The sequence below is a fragment of the Mycteria americana genome, chromosome 1 (genome assembly GCF_035582795.1).
Source record: "Mycteria americana isolate JAX WOST 10 ecotype Jacksonville Zoo and Gardens chromosome 1, USCA_MyAme_1.0, whole genome shotgun sequence".
Taxonomy (NCBI): domain Eukaryota; kingdom Metazoa; phylum Chordata; class Aves; order Ciconiiformes; family Ciconiidae; genus Mycteria; species Mycteria americana.
In genome coordinates this window covers 125,651,577-125,674,111 of record NC_134365.1, presented here as the reverse complement: position 1 = coordinate 125,674,111, position 22,535 = coordinate 125,651,577, and the positions used below count along the sequence as shown (strand labels likewise).

The 22,535-nt window shown below is 35.9% G+C and overlaps 1 protein-coding gene across 18 annotated transcripts in view; it reads left to right on the top strand.

The window, feature by feature from the left end:
- KDM6A (lysine demethylase 6A) overlaps positions 1-22,535 on the top strand; it is a 161,888-nt gene that overhangs the window by 97,613 nt on the left and 41,740 nt on the right. For 6 of the 18 annotated variants that reach the window (XR_012778248.1, XR_012778249.1, XR_012778250.1 and 3 more), the window contains exons 7-18: positions 469-523; positions 3,385-3,419; positions 5,609-5,674; positions 6,909-7,002; positions 11,939-12,065; positions 14,800-14,898; positions 15,272-15,491; positions 16,048-16,182; positions 16,624-16,779; positions 17,431-17,526; positions 20,300-20,404; positions 21,015-21,410. Coding sequence is in view for 15 of the 18 variants with exons in the window: in XM_075519953.1 (XP_075376068.1) it covers positions 469-523; positions 3,385-3,419; positions 5,609-5,674; positions 6,909-7,002; positions 11,939-12,065; positions 14,800-14,898; positions 15,272-15,491; positions 16,048-16,182; positions 16,624-16,779; positions 17,431-17,526; positions 20,300-20,404; positions 21,015-21,410 (1,584 nt within the window). In the remaining 3 variants the exon portion in view is untranslated. The remainder of the gene's footprint in view (positions 1-468; positions 524-3,384; positions 3,420-5,608; positions 5,675-6,908; positions 7,003-11,938; positions 12,066-14,799; positions 14,899-15,271; positions 15,492-16,047; positions 16,183-16,623; positions 16,780-17,430; positions 17,527-20,299; positions 20,405-21,014; positions 21,411-22,535) is intronic. The other 12 variants (XM_075519972.1, XM_075519962.1, XM_075520008.1 and 9 more) reach the window with 7 other exon arrangements.

The window sequence follows — 22,535 nt, the reverse complement described above, 5'->3', positions numbered from 1 at the left end:
ATTTTAACTTCTTTTTAACAAGAGATCATTTTTTTCAAAAGACTTCAAATCATTCAATTTGAAGGAAGAGTATTCTGTTTTTTCTAGGTAGACAAATTGAGAGCTTCAATGTTTATCTCCATGAAGCTATGAGCTAGTATGACTGCATTCCCAGTTGTGTATTCTGAGGAAAACTTGATCTTCCAATTTTGACCATTCATTTGATGCAATCATTCTTCCAGATGCTATCGCAATTGTTTTGTGAAGATGTCTGTTGCCATCTTACAGTACTAGAAGCATCGCTACGTTTGCAATAAAAAAAATTTACTTCCTCTAGTAAACAGTTGAATAGAAATTGAAAATTGTTTTCTTTAAGACATATGGTAAAATACAGTATTCATTTTCAAGTACAAAATTGATTTATTCTTAGTAATTTGCAAAGTGCTAGTATTACTTTGTTTGAAAAACAAATCATTCTTTTTGTTTCAGCATTTTCAGTTAGCTTTGATTGACTGCAATCCCTGCACTTTGTCTAACGCTGAAAGTAAGTAAACTATAAGTATTCCCATTTCTTTTTTTGTAGATTTTTTTTTAAGCTTTATGCTCACAACTGTATCAATTTTTAATGAACAAATCCTTCAAAAGAATCAGTACTGAGAGAGGAAGACTACAAAACCTGTTTCCATCTGTCAATGGAGGCAGATATTCCAGTGGAATTGTGAATTGTTTTAGTAAATGGAATAAGTAAAAATTGAGACTTAGCTTATTAATTGCTCTGAAGACTTGAGTTCTGGAGGAAATGTACTATTTGACTGTTTGTTTGTTTATTTATTTATTTATAAATGTAGTGTTTGTGCCATGGCATACATTTAATAGCAATTATTTAAAACTTTGTGGCATCTTGATAATCTGTCATTTTTCCGTGATCATTTTAATGCCATTTAAATTTATGGATCTAAAGTTCAGCATCAGTCTTATGTTGTTGAAGTAAGAAAAAGTACAAAATGTAATTTGATTGTTTGTTTTATTAGGTGCCAGCTATATATTCATCTGTACTTGAATACGTTAATCTTTTAGTGTAGTATGATCTCTCATGTGCAGTATATACTGTAGGCTGCTACAGAGCATCCTGCAGATATTTATCCATAGTTAGTGGAATTGTATGCATGAATAAGCGTATGTTGCTGCATGTTTTGGAGTCTGTAAGAATTAAAAAGCGGACAGTTGTGAAGGAAATTACTCCCTCAGTTTTTGAGGTACCTTCATGCTGCTCTTGGTGTTGAGCTTAAGTTACCTCCTAAGTCTAAGTTCAGAAGCATTGGATAAAGTATTTAAAAGCATTTTTTAATGTCTTTAATTCAGAGCTGGGCAGAATTGTGAATATTCTGTCGGCAAGGGTAATGAAAGGGGGTTTGTTTACATGGGTGAAACTGCTGGCTGCATTGGTATCAAGGAGCCAGCTGTGCTGCAAGGTCTTCTCCAAAGCTATGTCAGTTATCAGGAACAGGCACAGATAATTTTGTAAAATTATTTGCAGAATTATTCCTAAGTCAATAGGCTTTTATTGTTTTCTACCACATATGTGATTCTTTATGATATTTTGTGTTAGTTCATATTATTTCTCACTGACTATATTGGTTTTCACTGTATCTGTGAATTTTTGTAAGGTTTTCCTAACCCTTCCCCCACAGTCCGCTCTGCCCCCAGATTTATGTAGAGGTATGGCCCCATGTCAGGGCTTCATTGCCCCCTGGCCTTGGGCACGGTGCCTGACAAACCCAAAGGAGGAGAGTGAAGAGGAATGAGAGATACTTTGTCAGGTTCTCCTGTACTACTTAGCGGAAGGAGAACCATAGACTCTGACCCAGGGTGTCAGGTACCGTCACATAAATGCTTGAGATTGCCGTAATCCTACCCCTTGCATTTCTAAAGGCTGGGTGAGTAACAGCATTACAGTGAGTGTCTTCCTAGCAGAAATGTTTGAGTACTAAGCACGTCTTCTTTCTATTTAGGCAGTCTCTAATGTGACACCTTTAATTTCTTTCCCCTGCAAGGCATGGCTTCGTTTTGTAGCTTCACACTGAAGGGGTTTTGCTATGAGGGGGGGAAAAAAAAGGAGAGATTTTTTAGATAATGAACTCCTGAAACAAAGGAGAGGTTTTTCTTTCATCAGTGCAGTGTGAAGTTTGACAATGTGGTGAACATAATGGATGTGTTATGTGCCCTTTAGCAAGGAACAGAAAAAGTTTATTAAAATTTTAGATGATGCATTTCATTATGACCTGGTTTCTAAAGTGCACTAGGCTACCTTCTTTATAGTGAAGGACAAAGCTGTGCACAAAGGGAGCTTTTTCCCTCCCTTAAGACCCAGAGAGAAACCCTGGAACTCCAAATTACCTGTATGAACCTCTGTTTCACACTGTTCTGTAGCTTCAGAAGAAGGAAATCGGTGTAATTGAAATAAATTGAGCTTGGCTCAAACACGGGTATTTTCTTACTTGTAGTCCTCAAGAACATCAGGCAAAGTCTGTCTCAAAGAAATTTTTTTTTCCTCATCAAATCAGGATAAGGATTACATTCCTCTCAACTAGCTTTAGCTATCTACCAGTTGATGGCTAGTCTAAGTTAGCAGTTTTCAAGCCTTAGAGATCAGAAACTCCACCTTTTCCTTAATGATTTGAGCAGCATGAGGATAATTTTCCCTCTGCTTTTACTCTTGAACAACTCTCATTTTCTTTCTCCAGCCAGCAATTTTCTTGCCTCCAAGAGTTGCTAGTAGTATTATGGCATTCTGTGCAATTTGTATGAGGAATTTAAGATGCTTTACAGTAATGATCAGAATACCATCTGTAATTAACGCTTTTAGTTCAGTTTAACAGGGGAAAGACAATTCCTAAAAAGGAAAAAAAAAATCCACCTAAATTTAAGATCCTGTATAAAGCTGGCAGTGTATAATGTAGTTTTCTGTTCCGTAACCCAGGTAGTCTATCCCTTGGCAGTTGAATGACAATAAAAACTAAGTCTTTATTTCTAACTCAGTTATGTACAGAAAATATTACCTGCATTCTCTTGTTGTGCATCTCTGCTTAAAGAGATTTTAATGCTGAGTTTACTGAAAGGTTAATGGACTCTGCATTTCAGAATACAAATAAAATCCACAGGCTGCCTTTCTGCAATATCTGTTTGCAGTCTTAATGCTTTGTTAGGATACATATTTGTTCTCTGTCAGTTCTATTAAGTGTAAAATATCAATGTATACAAATACTTTCTTTGTATCTTCAAAATGTAATTTATCTTGGTTTGCATTGGTAGATTTGAACCATTGTTTATCCCTCACTTGAAAAAACATATTGTAATTGTTGTCGTTCATTAAAACTAATAATTTTGATTTTCCCACTCTTACAGTTCAGTTTCACATTGCCCACTTATATGAAATCCAGGTAAGCTTTAAGCTCCTTTTTATGAAGTGTGGTTGAGTTTCTAACTATATGATGTAACCAGTCTGTGGAATTCGGATTATAGATGCTTTTGTAAAGTTAGGCTTAAGTCTTGAATTGCTAAAAAAACTTTATTTGCTTTGGCTAAATTAAAAATATTTTGTATGTGGACTGTCATGCTGTAAAACGGAGTAGCTATTTTAATAAACATACATATTTACTAGTCTTCCAAGTTGAGTGCAAAAAAAACCCTAAATATAATTTTTAGTAAAATGCTTTTATGAGATTATATATGTATTTAAAAAGTTATATGTAGATATAAAAAATGTGTAGTTTCTCAATTAATACAAATTCATATTGTTTCACACACACACATACTCGAGTCTCACCAGTTGCCCAGGTGCCTTTTTTTGACATTAAATTTTCAAATTTAACTGCACATATGTGACAGAAACATTTGAGATCTGAGGTCAACAGCATATAAAGCTGTGTTATTAATTCTGTATCAGATCCTACCACAGGGGTTTTTTTAGGTTAATCTTTTGGGAAATTACAGAACACTTAGTGAGCTTCCAGAAAATAAGTAAATTAAAACCAAGTAGCTACTGAAATAGCTATTGTATATTTGTAATTTGACTGACTGGTCATATAATGTAGATTGTGTGGCCTTTTATCATGTTTATAGGTGTTATATGACTGAGGAAGGGATGCGATATGAAAACAAAAACTGTTGTAATTAAAATGGAGGACAGACATAAATAAACTACACTTTCAGTCAGTTGAAAAGGAGCTTGATAAAGTAAGTGCTGTCTTTTGATGGCACGGTGAAAAATGACTTTAGGCATTTATATATAAATAAAAGACACATATTTGATAAACAAGATATTTTTCTTTTGAATGCTTTTGGTGCAAAGCTATACGACAAGACAGAAATCCCCTGTCCCAAAACACCATTAAGAAACTTCATGGGCTGTTGTGGTTCTTACCTGGCCACCATCCAGATTTTATTCTGAGCACTGGAGCACATCTGACACGTTTATATAACAAAGCATCCTCAACACATTAGTTCTTTTGATCTGCTAGAGTAAAAGAGAAAGTTGAACATCTCAGGTCACCATGCCAGGTGCCTTATGTAATTGTGCGACCAATGTTACAAGTGCTTAAGCTATGCTTTCTGACTAACAATCGTAGGCAGTGGGAACTGTATTTTAATGCAAGTCAGAGCAAAAAAAGTTTCAGTGCATTCTGCTATTAGAGTTGGTTTGTCTTGCAGTTCTGGTTGGGAGGGATAGCTTCTCTTCTGGAATTTGAGAAATTTGGAGCCACACAGGGTCTTGACTTCATTCTGGATATTACCTCTGACACCATGAAGAGATGTTTTTGGAAGGAGGCTGGTTGCTTGGTTTCTTTTAAAGGACACAGTGCTACAATTTTCTGAACCCCTCCATATATTTGAAAATTATCTACTCTCTAATATTTAATGAAAAAGTTAATTCATTCCTTAATTATGTACCTTCATAGTACTGGAGTTTAAATGATGGGTTGCCAGCTTCCGAACAAGAGAATAGCCCGGTGCTGATAAGAGTTAGCAGTGGTTTTTCATGGTGTTTAATGCTAGTTTTTATTATTTCATCTGTGGCAGTGTGAGTCCCTCTAGCTATTTAGGGTGGTAGCTTATACAGTGTCTAAAGAAAGATGTTGGATTGGGTTCCCCTCCCTCTTCCCATTTCTAAGACCATTCATGATGCAGCCAATATCAAAGACTTTGGGTCTTTGGAATTAACATATCTAAATAAAACCAGATGTAAACATTATGAGAGTTTTCTGTAATATGTTAAGGCATATAAATAGACAGATTTCTAAAGGGTAAATAATACAACAAATAACAAAAGTAAAAAATATTCTAGATCTGGAAAACATGCCCTATTTTAATAGGTCTTTCTGAATCCTCCCAAGCATGTAAACATCTCTTTCAAAGTGGGAATATTAGGCACTAATATTTACCTATTTGACGTCCGGATTGCTGCCTCTGCTGTCATGCTATACAGTGAACTTCTGTTCATTTGCTTATTCTTCATAGTCATAAACTACAAATTTTGTTCCCAATGCTAAATTTAAAATTTTTTCCTAATTGTCTTTATTTTGCTGGCCATGGATATTTTATTTATTTATATTATTTGTTTTCTTACCAGTTGTCTGCATTTCATGAACACCAATTAAAAATCTTTTCTACCAACTTCCCTTTGTTCCATTTGAAAGTATGTAATTGCTGCTTTAATTTTTTCTCCTGACTAGAATAAGGTTTTAAAACCAACAGTTGTCTTTTGTGATTGTGAGATTTCAGGAAGTTAATAACATTTTTAACTTCTAATAGGTATTTATATTGTTTAGAGTCTTCTTCCCAGTTGTCCCTTTTAAAACACCAGTAGTCAGTAGTGTGTACTCTTTGCATAAAACGAATGTAAAGTAAGTCATGATCGTTTGCATTTAGGTGGCCCCATTTATTTTAGTACGTTCTTCATCTGTTTCCCAGAATGAAGTCTAATGTTGAATTATCTGAAACATATCTTTCTTAAAAAATTGTATAGAATTTTTAGAAAGAAAAAAAGGTACTGTTATGAACAGACCTCAGCATCTATGTCTGCTAGACTTTTGTGGGGGAGGAGGAACAGAAGAATTAAGCATTTAAAATACATTCACTGTTAAACAATTATTGTTAGCGTAATGCAAAGATAAATGCTGACATTATTACAAAAAAAATAATCTATCAAGAAGTCTTAACGTTTAATATTTACAAAACAGCTCATACTGTTTCAGGAGTTAATAAAGACCACAATCCTAACCTGAAAATGTGTTTTCTGTATCAAGACCTGTTCATATAGGGAGTTAAGAATTGAATGTTTCTATGCTTTAAGCACACTTAAACTATATAGCAAATAATAAGATGGCATATCTTCATTCTCTAGGCATGATCCATGGATATGTTTTAATTCTACATATGGTGAGGCTCTTACCAGGACAACAAATATGTTGAAAAGGCAGTTCAAATATACTAAAGGAAGGAGAGAGGCAAAATTATACCAGCCACCAATTACCAGTGATCTTCATTTCTGTTATGAATTTCCTGGGAGGAATTTGTGTAGGGTTTTTTCAGATGTAGACTCACATTCAAGCATTCCCCTTAAAAACAGTATATTCATTTTAGTGTAAGAAGCATAATGCATATATGAGGAGTTGACCAAATTTAATACTTTGCAAATTTCCCACAATTATAGTCAATTTATATTAAATACCATATTTATGAAAGTTATTCTCTTACCGTGTATATACGTCACTCATTAAAGCTTTCATATGCACTGTATGCCAAAAAAAAAAAAAGTTCTAGATTTTTTTTGTCAACGTGTTTGTGTGCTGTCAGTGCTGTGAAATCGTTGCTATTGGTGATCTGTTGTAAGTTTTATGATTAATCCATTTACTTTTTTCCTTTTGCAGAGAAAGTATCACTCTGCAAAGGAAGCTTATGAACAACTTTTGCAGATCGAAAACCTTCCTGCACAAGTAAAAGCAACTGTCTTACAGCAGTTAGGTATGTAAAATTAACTTTTATTTTTCTGTGTCTCTTTTTTCCATCTTCACCTTCAGCAGTGTTTTTTAAGGCTCCATTTCCAAAGTGAGTCTTAGACACTGAGTATGACACCTGAGATTTTCACCCAAAATAGAATGCATAACAGTAGGTAATTAAGTAAGTAAGAGAGGAGGAAAAAAGTTTAATTAAACTTACAAAATTAAAAAGGTCTTAGACTTGCTACAGTATGTGCGTTACAGGTTTTGGGCAACGAGGGGATGGTCTTTCAGAAGAGTGCAACAGTTAGAATTCTGTATTCTCTGTTCTGCCTCTGAGAACGTCCCTTGAATAGCCAGGCTAAATGCACTAAACCAAAGTACTTTTCTCTGTTGCAGAATAGAAGAACATGGCAAATGAAAAAGTCACCTTTTCTTTCTCTTTAATTATAGTATGCAATGAAAACCTATTTCTGTAACTAAAAAGCTTATCATCAGATTCCATAAAAGAAACCACATAAAAAGAGAAAAAGTATTATTTTGTAAAAATTGTCATCTTCCATATTTCTAGAAAGCTGATACATCATTTTTAGACCAAAATTTCTAATGAGTGGGTAGAATAAACTATTTTTGTCCTATATGCCTTGTAAAAGTATTTCCAGAATATTTTGTTAAAATTGTTCAACCCAGTTGCAAAACTTCTTCATTCACTTTCTCCATGTTCTTCATCTAATTTATTATTCTAAATATTAATTTAGCCTGCTTATGCCCATTTTTATTTTTTTTCCCTCCTTCACATAGTGGTCATTTAATTCAAATTATGGCCACAGCGCTTGCTTTCTTTTGTAATGCAGGTTGTGTATGGATTTGGAGTGGGCTAATTTGTTTAGCTTTTGATTCTTCTGTGTGAAATCACAAATGAAACTCCTGGAGGAGTTCACAGCAGGACTCTAGGTGCTGATCTTTTTACTGTCACACAACAGTGTTGCTTATATTTCAGTATCCCCTTTGATTTTTTTTTTTTTTTAATTTGATATTATCCCACCTAGTATAAATTGTCAGCAATTTCATCCAGCAAGGCTATACATACGATCAATGGAAGACAGGCTTCCCAAAATAGCTGACCAATGCTTTTTCAACTCCGTTTGATGTACGGTGCCACATTAGGAGCAAAGGCTCATGGTTGTATTCATAAAATCCTACCACAGGTCTCTGTGCTAGCAATAAGAGCAATGACTTTGAGAATTGTCTGCTGTCTGAAAACTGGATTAACTCCCTTTATTCAATCAGCATAGGTCACCTAGTTTTGTAGTGTGGTAGCTTCTATGTGGAGAAAGGGACAGAGTGGTCTTAACCAGAACATTCAAGGAATAATACCATTTCTTTTGCTCTTCACTGTTAACAGTGGTATTTATCAGCGTACGGTGTTTATCGCAGATTTAGTCTCTAGCAGCTGGTAATAAAAACACCTCCTCAGGAAACATAGTCTGGGTGGTGCACTGCTGCTTAGAAAGAATAATAGAAAATACCTACCATCTGCCAGAATGCTACTGGCAAAACCCCATCAAAATATATTTGTATTTCTATGTTGAACTCTCTCCTCTCTTCTCCTCTCTTCTCTTCTCTCTTCTCCTCTCTTCTCCTCTCTTCTCTCTTCTCCCTCTCCAACCGAAAAATCATTTTGGCATGAAAATACTCTTTACTTATTTTCCTTAGCTAGTTAATTTTTATTGAGCCAGAGTTGAAATTTAGCTAAGTTCAGATGCCTTGTGAGAGAATTATTAAAATCTTTGCTCTTGTTGCTGGTTTCCAGAGCAGATCACTGTGGAGGAGAACCCTGTGATTCTCCTCGGCTCAATGTATCCGTTTGAGCCGATGCATGCTGACTAGTTTGGGTAGATGTAACTGTAAGATCTGTATGGTTGGATAAGAGTAGTTTCTTTCTTCTTTTTTGCCATTTCATTTGCTTTCCAAACAATAATTCTTTTCACTGCTTTGCCTAAAATTACATTAAATTAATGAAACTGAAGGTCAAATCTGTCCCGGTATTCTTTCTCCAATTATATTCAGCAGTTGCATAAGGAAGAGTGTAAGAACAACGTAAGCATCTGCTTAGAGGTTCTCAAGGCACTCTCCCAATGATTTTCGGCTAGGGGCATTCCTAGGTGGTGTCCGCGTAATTGGATGAGACATACAAGAAGCTAAAATGGGGAAGAGGCTCATCTCTTCAGAGACCGAGATGATGATGTTTATTGGGGAAAAAGCAATTGCCCAAAGTTCAGCATGAGAGTGATTGATAAGCATAAAAAAAACCTTGCAGCATGAGCTAGACTAGCACATTGTCTTGCTGAGGGATTTGTTACAAATTAGATTGTAAAGACCTAGAAAAGAGTGTGGAATATTTGTGAAGTATGGACAAAATCCGCCTTTTTGTTTATTATGTTGAAAATGTCACGAGAGTGGAAGAGTAGTCAATATGTTAGTTGAGAATTTGAGTTAGGTCTTGCAAATTGGAAACTGCACAGCTTACCAGGGTTTTCCCATCACTTTCTTTCTGTATGTTCTTCATTTTATGCATGAGGAGGAGAGAGATCCAGTTTCCTTTACCTGTGCTATTCTAGTAGAAAACTTTTGTTAGTTCTCCCTCACCCTCTCTCTTGATTTCTGCCTTTTTCACCTCCCTGTGCAGGAAGATAAAACTTGGAAGCAACCCTTGTTTCAGCAGAGAAACTAGATAGGGATTCCTAGTTCTCATTTCTGTCTCCTAGAAATGGATTCTTTCTTTTTATCAGTGAACCTCAGTAAAGATCTCCTGAAGATACTACATGTTATCTTTCAATCCAGCAAGGTTCTGATGAGACAGAAAATAAGCATCACCACACAATATTTCCAAAGATTCAGGAAATTGTTTAATGTCTTTTTTTACCCTTGTTTATGATCCCTGAACTATTACCTTTATCTCAGGCTTTGCCTAGCACTGCATCTGATCCTTAGTGTACAGTTAAGCAGGTGCATTCTGATAACCAACCTCACATAAGCCTTTTTTTCTTAAAGCATGAGTATTTTCTGTATGCTTAAGAACTTCAGTGACTTAGGATTTGAATCAAAATCATGGCTTGTTTGTGAAGTCCATGAGAGAAAGTTGTGTAAGTTATATTTTATATATATGTATCTCTCTGCAAAAATTACTGGGTTTTTTCCTTTTTTTTTCTGATGGGTAGGGTTTTGACTTGATCCATCTTCAGACAAGATAAAATACTCTTTTTTTCAGCACCATAACCACGTGGCTCCTAACCTGACATTTTTTGCAGTCCATGAAACATTCAAACTTCTGCTTCTGACCACAGTTTCCAAGTGATACTTCTTAAAACACCTCAGGCAAATGTTGTTCAATAGATATAATTTTCTTTTAGATTGCCTTTTTTAAAGCTTGGAAGTTTGCCTTCCATTTGCAAAAGTGTTGCTGTGACTGTTAACAAACTACAAGCCCATGGAATAAAATCTAAGCTGTATAGAATAGGTAGAATAAAATATTTAAGATATACTCTAATAACAGGGAGTGAAGTAAGGCTGCAAATACTCATCAGTTCAGTTCTCAGCCTTGCCTACTTTGTCCAGCATTTCAGATGAGATCTGAATTTGATCTGGATCTTTTGAGTGGCATTACCTGTTCATGTAGTTAGACTGTATCAAAAAGGATAGGCTTAGGGTGCTGAAGTTTAGCTGACGGAGGTTTTAAATGGACATTTAGTGCAGATGTGTGTACAACTCTGTAGGTAACTAAAACTTTATACAAACCTTGGATATTTTATGAAATTGGTATCATAGTGTTCCACAAGGGACCGTTTATGGGTGGGACACTATAAAAACATAGGGACAATCCATTGTCACATCTTACGTTTTACAAATGTTGGCTGAAAAGCAGTGGATTGTTAAGACAAATACATGGAGATTAAGCAAACTGCAAGACATTGCTGACCAGTGTGGTGTGTAGTGATTTCAGCAAGCCAGCTGCCGGTTACAAGGGATTTCCTTGTACTCATGATATGAATGGCACTGATATGATTTTGTGGCTGCTTAAAGGAATTCCATGTAAGCATAGAGGCAGATGAGGAGCAGCTTGAGAAGATGATGAACGTGCTCTATTTGAAATGGTAACCAAGCCTTGCATCACTGCTAGAGCAGAGATGCATTTTAATAGCATGTAAAAGATGATATGGGAGCATGAATTGTGGGAGGCCTTTAAAGTGGGGATGAATAATTTGTCTAATGTAATGAAAGAAAAAAAGGCATTTGAAAGAATATGTTGTGTGGTTAGATGAGGAAATAAAATGATCTTTTCAGCAGAATTTGTTATGTAGATGAGAGGTGATTGCATTTGTCAAGGTGAGTGGAAAGGATGTTGTAGCAATGAAGATGAAATGACAATGTAAGAAAGATTTAAGTGGAGATACAAAAATACTTAACCTGTGTTCTGTTGGGGAATTGCCCAAATATAGATATGGGATAAGCATGAGAATTTAGAAGAAAAGGAGTGAACTGAACATAATATACAGATAATTGATTTGCATGGCAGGGAGAACGGTGGCATTTTTCACAATGACAGGGAAGGTATCTGTGTTCAGAGGAGGAAAGAGTTAACATTTTCATATTAACTTTTTATAGTAGAAGATTGAGCAGTTCATAATTGTGCCACTAACCTCACAGAAAATTATTTAAACCAAAAAAATGCTTTAAAAGTACCTGAAAGTAATTTTGACTTAGGGTTCTTTTGTCCTGTAATTTTAGTATAGAACTTTAAAAGTGTTAAAAGTTTCACTCATAATATTGTATGTAAGTGATATTACTGTTTGATATTCCTGTTTTTAAAGAGGAACTAATGCTATGAATATCCTGCTGTGCCAAAGTGTTAAGTGGTCTTAGGGAATTTCACTTCTGCCATTTATGGATTCTTTTTGTAGGCTGGATGCATCACACCGTGGATCAGCTTGGAGACAAGGCAACCAAGGAAAGCTATGCTATACAGTATCTCCAGAAATCTCTAGAAGCAGATCCAAATTCTGGTCAATCCTGGTATTTTCTTGGAAGGTGAGAAATGACTTTATAGACACTGTAACTATATTTGTAAATTTTTTTTGAGGATACTCATTATTGTGAGTATCTTACATTGTTTTTCTTCTTAATATTTTCAGAGGAAAAATGAAGGGAAAGGATGTATGTATCTACTGAAGTCTAGTTTTCTGGAAAGTGTATCAAAAGACAAGGTGCTAACATATTTGGGATGAATATAGATTAGAAGTTGAAATGAAGTATGTTACCCAAGTGGTCCTGCTTTTTTTATAGTTATTATTCAGTCTACACATTTATAGTAATCTGAGTCTGCCCTGCCTGGTTTTACCTGTTCCTCCTACTACTACCAGATCTTCTATTCTCTGTCTTTTTTTCCCCCGTTTTTTTTTCCTGGTTTTTTTCCCCTTTTTTTTGGTAAATGCTCTGTAAATGTTGTTACTTTTCTTCATACGTTTTCCACAATTCTTTATCTCTTTGTTTCCTCAGAATCTCACTTCTAATCTCAATCAATTTTTGCACTAAAATACAAATAGTTTCCCAGGCATACATCCATTTCTAAACAGCATATATTGCAACTGAATATTAGGCCAAGATAGGTCAGATTGATCCATTCTAGTATCTATTTAAGGGTTGTATTAATTCTGTACTATCAAACAGTATTTTTTACTTGAAAATTAAATTATTCCAAGATGTAAATAATGTAAATTTGATGACTTTTCTTGGTCTCCTTTTTAAGAAAATAGAGTGCTTTACACAAACCAGCAGTAACTCTTGAAATAGTCAGGTTTTGGAGAAAGCTTTGATGGCAATTCAAGTTCATATGTGAACAGGTCAGTTCTGTTGAGACATACATTAGAAAGGAATTAGGCAAAAATAAAATTAATATCCTAACCTCAGTATCTTCTAGCCGACACTCTTGGAGGTTCTGGTCACATACAACTGGAACCTACTTTTGTTTTTGTCATCCTAATTACATGCCTCCAGCTGTGCTATAAGAGAGGACTCTTCGACCAGCTGTCCGCAGGCTAAGGGAGGAACACGGGCACTGAGTGTGAAGGGCAGAGGGCTAGAGCAGGTGTGGAGGGAAGAGGGAAAATGAGCCAGGGGTCATCTGGCTCATCATCCACTAGGCTGAAATCCTGTTTTTTCCTCAGTAGTTCTGTTCCATGTGCCTTGAGCTAGTTGAGTTCTTACACAGCAGCAGGACTGGAGCAGCTGCCATGCTCCTGCTCCTATTGTAGCACGGCTTTCATGTGGTTAGAATGAAACTTAGGACCATAAAAACAAGGGGGAGAAATGCAGGAAATGGCGGGGGGGAATCTAGTGGAAGCATCTGTTATATTCTGCAGGGAGGACTAGAGCAAAAATGTTTATGTGTCCCATTCCTTCAGTCCTTACACTGGCAGAAGAGGAAAGGAACAAGATTATAGGGCTGTGCATTCACTTTTCCTCTTTTTCCCTCCTCATGTATTCCCTTGTATTATTCCTTCCTCTGCTGGTTGTCCAAACTGGATAGGAAGTTGGTTTAAAGCTACCTTTCAGAAATATACCACCACCACCACCCTCCTCCTCCACTGAAAAAAAATCCATCACCCTGTTTTAAGTTTTGTTGGGTGCTTAATGCTAGTGGTATCCTCATTCAGAGTCTTCATGTATCTGATAAACAGACAGATTGAAATGTGTCTATAGGAACTTGGGTTAGATTGTGATTAAAATGATCTTCTGAAACATTGTATTCAGAGTTAATGGATGTTTTTAGGCAAAGTACTGTTAGATTTTATTGTATTCCTTTCCTAGTGTGCCTCAGAATACATGAAAGTGTAGCATGTTTGACAAACCTTTGCCTGTACTGTTCTGCTTGGTTTATATTTTTTACTAGAATAAATTTTCTGTCGTTATTTATGTGTTTTGAAAGTTGTCAGTTCTTTTTCCAACAGGGAAGCTTATTACAAACAATATAAGAAGCAGAGCTATTGTAGATTAAAATAGTAAATATATATATATTTTTAATACTGTATTTATTTGGAGCTTTTCATTTTAAAAGGTAGGTATTATCCCCTGTACTATAATTGTAGTTCTCTTTAGAGTTCTGGTATTTCTGCTTATAGTGCCATAATACCTTTGAATTTGTATGTGAAAAATATTCAAGTAAGAAACTATGAAAAAATCCAGGACAGCAAGTTTTTTTTACAAAATTCCGTGCTCTATATATGCAGTAAAACTAGCTGAGGAGTTGTTCATTACTTGCAGTTATTGAGATGTGAGAAATGCACATAAAAAGCTTCCCAGGCAATCAGGAACCATCCTGATTGAGTAGGTCGATATCTCTTAATTCTGAAACACTTCTTATAGAACATGAAGTTTCACAACCATTTGTTTGATAAAATAGGTAATTTAATTTTTTCTTTATAATGCTGTCTGTAGAGAAATATTGTTCTTATTGACTGATAAGTTATCACAAATGAAAGAAATGTAAGTCTAAAATGTGGTATGGCATCTGTTTTCCTTACAAATGCAGTAAGCTAGGGTTTAAGCAGTTTTGGTGTGCTTTTCAAATAAATAATTAGTAATACATGTTGATTAAGATGTTTGAGTCTGCTTATGCCTGGCATTCAGAAACAGCAAATGTTTTGGATTCATCTAGATGAGTATGTATTTGCATGACTTAACTTTTATCAGATCAGTCTTGGTAAGCCACCCTCAATGATTACCTTCTCTAAATATTACCAAAGTTCTTTTTTTCTTCTCCCAGGTGCTATTCAAGTATTGGGAAAGTTCAGGATGCCTTTATATCTTATAGGCAATCTATTGATAAATCAGAAGCAAGTGCAGATACATGGTGTTCTATAGGGTAAGAATGATACAGGGTAATACAGTGATATAATGCAATGCTAATACTTATAAATAAAGAATATCAGCTTTTTAACTCCTTTGTGCTCTCAGGGGGACCGTAAAGCTTTTTTATGTATACCTTCATGTTGTTGGACTTGTCTGATTTGAAGTTTAAATAATAAATTTATATTTGCTTTCTCTTTTTTTTAAAAAATACTGAATATACTATGTATATGAGCTTTGCATGTTAAGATTTTGTGTTCTTTATGCTTATTACTGTGCTTTATATAATGGCAAAGTTTATTAAGGGTTTTGAGGGGGATGTGTATATTTGACTTGTTTGTATTTTGACTTTGTTATTAATTCTCAACTTCACTAATCTTTCTATTCAGTGTGCTGTATCAACAGCAAAATCAGCCTATGGATGCTTTACAGGCCTATATCTGTGCTGTACAATTGGACCATGGCCATGCTGCAGCCTGGATGGACCTAGGCACACTCTATGAGTCCTGCAACCAGCCTCAGGATGCCATTAAATGCTACTTAAATGCAACTAGGAGCAAAAATTGTAGTAATACCTCTGCACTTGCAGCACGGATAAAGTATTTACAGGTAAAACTAAAGTTTTAAGAAGCGGGAAATACTCTTCCAAATACATGGCAGAGGGGAGGGGAGAACAGAAGTTTAACTTGCAGTTGTTTGTGGTGTGTATAACCTGTTTTCATGTGTACTGTAAGCATATCATAGCCTGTAATATTTTATTTCTTCATTTTTAAGTGAAACTTAATTCTTTATAAACCCTATTTTGCACATTTAATCAAAGCATACTGTTTTACATCACTTTGCCTTTTTCTTTGTATTGTCTACATTTTTAAGTTCTCATAACATAGAGAGAGAATACATACACGCTATCTTTCACTCTTGTTTGCAATTTCAGAAAAAAAGGAATTATGAGACCTCTGAATCCAGAGCTCATCTTTGTTCTGATTCTCACAAAGGTTTATATTCTGGTTACCCTCTTTATACTTAGCACCTTTCTAAAACCCCAAATTTTAAATCTATCCTCTCTTTAAGACATAATTAGCTACAGCATTTAGGAAGATTTCATGGACTTGCTCTTACTAAAGTAGGCTTGTGTTAAATTTGCTTTTTACATAATTTTTCCTAGGCTCAGTTGTGTAACCTTCCACAAGGTAGTCTACAGAATAAAACTAAATTACTTCCTAGTATTGAGGAGGCATGGAGCCTACCAATCCCCGCAGAGCTTACCTCCAGGCAGGGTGCCATGAACACAGCACAGCAGGTGAGAAGTTGGGTTATGTTCTGCAGGTGCCCAGCTTTAAGGGTTCTTTACAATCGGTAGTGGTCAAGCTTATTTTATTGAGCACAGGACTGGCTTTTGTTAATAAAAAGCCTTTGATTTATTTGCAAAGGGATACTAGATCAAGAAGCTCCCTATAATGTGGGAGAAATATGGGGGTACCAATTTAGAACCTTTGTGGATTTTCATGATTTTAAAAGATTTCATCTTAAATAGAAATGCTGCAGTGGTTTAATAATCCCGTGAAAGGTACACATTCCTCCATTGATGACCATATGGAAACTGATTTTTCAGTTATTGAGATCATCTTCAGAATATCTGCTCGGCCCTTTTAATATATGTGGGCTGTTAAAATATATAATTTCAAGGAAAGAATTAAGAATATATAGAACCATATTTTTGTCTTCCTTCTGTGATTCTTAGGCTTGTAAACCTCATCATCCAAATACTGAACCTGTACTAGGCCTCACTCAAACACCAATTTCACAGCAATCCTTGCCACTACACATGATTCCTTCTAGCCAAGTAGATGACCTGACCAGTCCTGCCAAGAGGAAAAGAACATCTAGTCCAACAAAGGTATATATTCTGATGAACTAAAGAGCCCCCTACCAAAATTACATGGAAATATGCATTAAAGTGATGCAGCATGCACAGAATTTGTGCTGTAAATTTTAATCCTTTGGCATCAAGGTGGGGAATGTTTTTAGGAATTTTAAAAAACATTTTTCAGTGATGTGTTTAATCAGGTTACAGTTCAGACAGGAACTGCATAAGGGCAATGCAGATTGGCAGCACTATACTACAATCATAGTTGTATAAGTGAAGAAGTACAATAATAGTCTGATGATAGAGAGGGAGACGATCATGTCATCCTGTCTATTGCCTTTGCTTATATTTAGAATTCAAGTGTTTCATCATCATGTAATAGTGTTACAGTAGATAAAGTATTAAGCTTTAAATGTAGTGTACATTTAAGTTAATTATGCAATTTGATTTGATTGTTTCTCACTATGATATTAGATACCATTCAACTTTTTCCTCTGACTGCTCTGATACTGTATGGGAATAGTAGAATGAGACTTGGCATGTTTTAGTATGTTCTTTGTTTATATTGTTATTCTTGAACCAATGACTAGTTCTTTCATAAATAAGATAAAATCTAGATAGTAAAAGAAATTATGTTGACCCTTTGATAGTCACACATTTTAATGTAATGTTTTCTCTCAGAATACTTCAGATGTTTGGAGCAGTGGCCATACAGTGTCACATCCTCCTGTACAGCAACAAATTCATTCTTGGTGCTTGACACCACAGAAATTACAGGTAGGTATGTTGAAGATCTTTAGAAGCTTTGATACATTTTTTTTGTTTCTTTCTTCCTTTCAAGAAAATAAACCTGGAACATTTTTCAGTTTCACATTTCTGAAATTCAATGTGAAATACTTCCAAATAATTCACACAGTGTAATTCAAGTTGTGCTAATATTTATGGCTTTTCTATGTGAGATTAGTTCTGTAGTAAAATAAATGATCTCTAGCAGAAACTGAACACTTACATTGTATGAATTCTATAATTTATGAAGTAAGAACATACAGTAATTCTTTTTCTTATGATGTTTTAAAGATAGGTATGCAAATTGCCACACTTGTGTGCCAAGTGAGTTTTGCTACTTGCTGTAATGTGGAGGATATTGAAGGAGGTGTAGAAATATTGTAATATCCTCTTTTTCCTCTGAGGTAGCTTCTTGTATCAAATTGCATAAACGAACATGCACATTCTACAAAATGCACTTACTCAAATGAGATCTGATACTGCTCTTCTATATTTTATGTCATCTAATGTATTTATATGAAATGCTAGATTTTATTTTTGAAATCTTGTTTCAGGTCGTCTTTGTTACGATTTTTTGTTGTCTCTTCAGTTCATTAGGGCTTACAGTGAGCTTCAGCAGGAATTCCATATTTTGAAAATCAGGCCTAGCTGGAGACTCTTAGCCATGTATCACAGACACTGCTTTGGATGCAAGGAAAAAATAGAAGGGAACACAGTGCAGAGACAGAAGGCATTCTGATTGACTGAGCAGTGTTCCCCTCAACTCCAGTATAGTTCTTCAGCTGTTTCTCTGTCTGGACAATATTGGCTTTATTACGCTGCGTAATTTTTCTCTCCCTCCCCTCCCTTTCCCTCCCTACCTCCCCACCCATTTGGTCCTCCCTAATCACTCTTCTGTATCTCTCTCTCTCCATGCATTCTCATTGTTTCTCACTGCTTATTTTGTATCCTACTACTTTTTCCACCTTTTAGTTTCACCTTTTTCCGGATCCAACTTCCTCCTCTAAGCAGTTTCTAAGTAGGCTTCTCTGTCTAAGTACGGTATACTGGATTTGCTGGCAATAGCTTGACAAAGTTCCAGCATATATCAATACAAAAGCCAAAAAGATATGATGCAAGAAGAGAGTGAATAGAACCTTTATTACGTCTTCTAAGACAGCCTTTTAAAAGCGGCAGCTCAGAGGCTGGATGGATATGGCACATAACACACACCAAATGGCTCAGCTAACAAAAGCAGAAGGGGAAAGGGCTATGGCTACACAGTAGCTTCCGGGGCTGCGACGTGCCAGTGGAGGAGAGATAGGTGTCGATGTCACAGAATTGGTGGGCAGCAAGAACAGTGCTGCCCACAAAGCCTCTACACCCATAGCACTGGAGAGGAGTGCAGACTTGCCTCTGCTGACATATGCGCTAGGTCAGTCTTTCTGATTCCTGTTATCCTATTTAGACATTTTTAAAAAGCAAAATAACAACAGAAGAGCACTGGTTTTGGCTTCTGTGTACCTGGTACATGCACTCCCATGGAGACCCTGTTGACGTCTCACAATCATACGTATGTATGTATAGATTAGCCTTATTCACTGCAGTCCCCTACAGAGGGACTTCAGAATGGAAGCTGCTGTTAATCCAGGGAGTTTGGCATGAACCATCTTTAACCACTTTTTCAGACAGTGTTGGCTTTTTATTTTTTTTTTAGTTGATAGTTTGCAAATACAGTTGTTCAAAGCAGAATGAACTACACTTTATTTAATACTCATACTTCAGTTCCATTTATGTATTACTAATACAGCATAATCAAAGCAAAGGAGATGAGAAGGATGCAGAAAAATAATACATGCAGACCTGAAAGGAACTAAAGGAAACATGATCTGGTTTTGGGTTTGGTGGGGCTTGGTTTGGTTTGTTTGGTTTTTTGTTTGGGGCTTTGTTTTTTTGTGGTTTGGGGTTTTTTGTTTTGTTTTGTGGGTTGGTTTGTTTTGTTTTGTTTTTGAAAGGATTTACAATGATGTGAAGTAGCTTAGTATTTAAGAACAGTCAGGAATAATGTCTATACGTCACCTTTTATGTAGCACAACTTTTGCCCTCCTCTCCACACGCACTCCCTTCCTTCTCAGATAGTGTTTTTGTGTTCCACAATTTCAGCATTTATGTCATACCACTTTACAGCAGCAGACTTACTGGTAGAATGATGGTGTGTGCCGAGTAGTTTAAAATGAATATGAAGATCAAATTTTTGGTAATAGATACTTAAATTTATCAGTTGCAAATGAGTTCAGTATCATAACTTAAGATACTGCTCCCTGTAATTAAGTTGCATGGTTTTTTTGGGTTTGTTTTTTTATCTTTTCTGGGGAAGTTTTCATGTGTGACTATAGGTTGAATTTATTTTGTGCTGAACAATATTAATAAAAGAATAGCACAGTACAAAAAAGTGTTAAAACATACATAATGATAATAATAATTCTATATAATCATACTTGAATGTAGTTTTCTTTTATGGTACCAGTATGCTTCATTTGAGTGTGGTGATAATATTTATACATCCAAATAATGTAGAAAGTCTCTTTAATTTTAGTAACTAGTTATAAGGTTTGGTTACAGAATAGTGTATGGAAAGACGTTTGACTCTGCAACAGAAATCTCAGTGATGTTTTCAGCTTTACAAGTCTTGTCTTCATGGATAATTTTTAGTATTGTATGCAAGAAAGTTATTACAAAGCACATGCAATTTTAATGATTCTGAACTGTGCTGCTGTTTTTTCAGCACTTGGAACAGCTGCGTGCAAACCGAAATAATCTAAATCCAGCACAGAAACTTATGCTGGAACAGCTGGAGAGTCAGTTTGTCTTGATGCAGCAACACCAGCAGGTGAGAACAAAAATATTTTTCTCTTCTACAAAACTTTGGTCAGTGATGGTCTGTTGTGTTTCTTGAATTCTGAAGAATTTCTATTGTACAGAGTTCTCATGCCCTTTACTACGTTACATTAAGTAATCTTTTTCTGTATAAAGCGTAATTGTGGTTTACTGGTTAAAACGTAACGGGTTTAGCGGTGTTTTATTGCAGGGCTACCAGATAATGTAAAAGTTTTCAAGCCTCACTTTCAAACTAAAGTGAGTGGACACGTTTAAAAGCAGTCTTACTTGAAAAATACTTAGTTCTAGTAAGCCGTATTACAGCATATCGCTCCTCCTCTCATTGTTCGCTTCTCTCTCTCTTAGTGTCCAACTTTAGCAGTAAAACGCTAACACTCAAACTGAAGAGCCTAGAAGAAAAGTGTGCCGATAGCTTTACCTTAAAATTCGCTCAGCGCGTTTGTGAGCACGACAGTCATCTTATTCGCAAAAGCAACTGTGAAGATCTTAAAATCAGTATAAAATTGGAATTGACCAGTGCAATAAAGTACACAAACCTTGTACGATCTTTACTTTTTAAATTTTGCAGCTAACATTCTTGTCCTTTGTTCATCTTCCGTTAGATGAGACAAACAGGAGTTGCACAGGTACGATCTACTGGAATTCCTAATGGGCCAACAGCTGATTCATCACTGCCTACAAACTCTGTCTCTGGTCAGCAGCCACAGGTTGCTCTAACCAGAGTGCCTAATGTCGCTCAGCGTGGAATCCGTCCCGCCTGCCCCGGGCAGCCTATGGCTAATGGACCCTTTCCAGCAGGCCCCATTCCCTGCAGCACAGCAAGAACGCTGGGTAGTACAGACACTATTTTGATAGGCAATAATCACATAACAGAAAGTGGAAGTAATGGAAACGTGCCTTACCTGCAGCGAAACGCACTCTCTCTACCTCATAACCGCACAAACCTGACCAGCAGCGCAGAGGAGCCGTGGAAAAACCAACTATCTAACTCCACTCAGGTATACAATTTCAGTTTACTCATAGAGTACGCTAAGGAGCCTTGATAAGCAAGTCCCCATTTGAAGTCTCTCATTTGTAAACATGCATTTTCTGTTTCCTGAAGTTGATGACCTAGATGTAAACAAATCATACACTAGGTTAAACCTGGCCATTACATTTTAATGTTGAAAATCTATGTATTAAATTAACTACTTTCAGGATAAAGGAAATTATCATAAACCAAAGAGGGCAGTTACATACTCCTTAGCTGCCTACCTTCGCAGAAAAGTTTCTTTAAAAAGGAATACTTGTACATCTTTTTGTTGTTTCTTTCATGTGAAATGTTGTGACTTTGTTTTTCATGTAGTAGGAACGTTCATATTTCATGGGAAGCTGAATGTCTTAGTTATTTGGGACATTACATTGTCATCATGATGTAATCATTACCCATACTTTGTTTCCATATAATCTTTCAAAATTAGTATCTAGCAGTCAATCCCACAGAGTTACTTGCAGGAAAATACTATAATGCCAGTAAAAATCCATAGGGATTAAGGTGTGTAAGTAAGGGAGTTTTGTGTATGTGTGTGTTAGAACTTGAAGATAGAGCTTATTTTTTCTTAATTTCAGCCTAAATGTCTGTCTTCCAAGACATACCTTGTGGGTGTAATGAGGTGTTCTCCAGGAAGATAGCCTAATGGTTTAATTCACTTTTACCAGATGGATTATACAGCTTGCTACAATATTGTTTTCTTCTTCAAAACTGCATAAATTTCTTGTCTAATTAGTATTGCATGTTACTTTAATGCTGAAGAATTGAGAGTGGGCTGTGGTACAGACATACATACAAGCTTAACTGCACATACACTGCAACAAAGGCTGAGATAATACTGGAACATCTTGTGTAAGACATGGTTACACAAAACTAAAACAGTGTTATAACATGATTTTTTAAAAGTTTCCTCTATATCTGTAGTACTATTTACATGGTTTATAAGCATGGCAGGGGGATGTGGAGCCTGTTAGCCTCGCTGCCTCTTGCTTGAATTAGAATTCACTTTTCTGTTTTCTCTGTGTTGTATAAAAGAAGTTCTGCACTTGCTAGAGAGGTGTCTGCTTCATATTAGATGTCTGTGGTGCTAGTG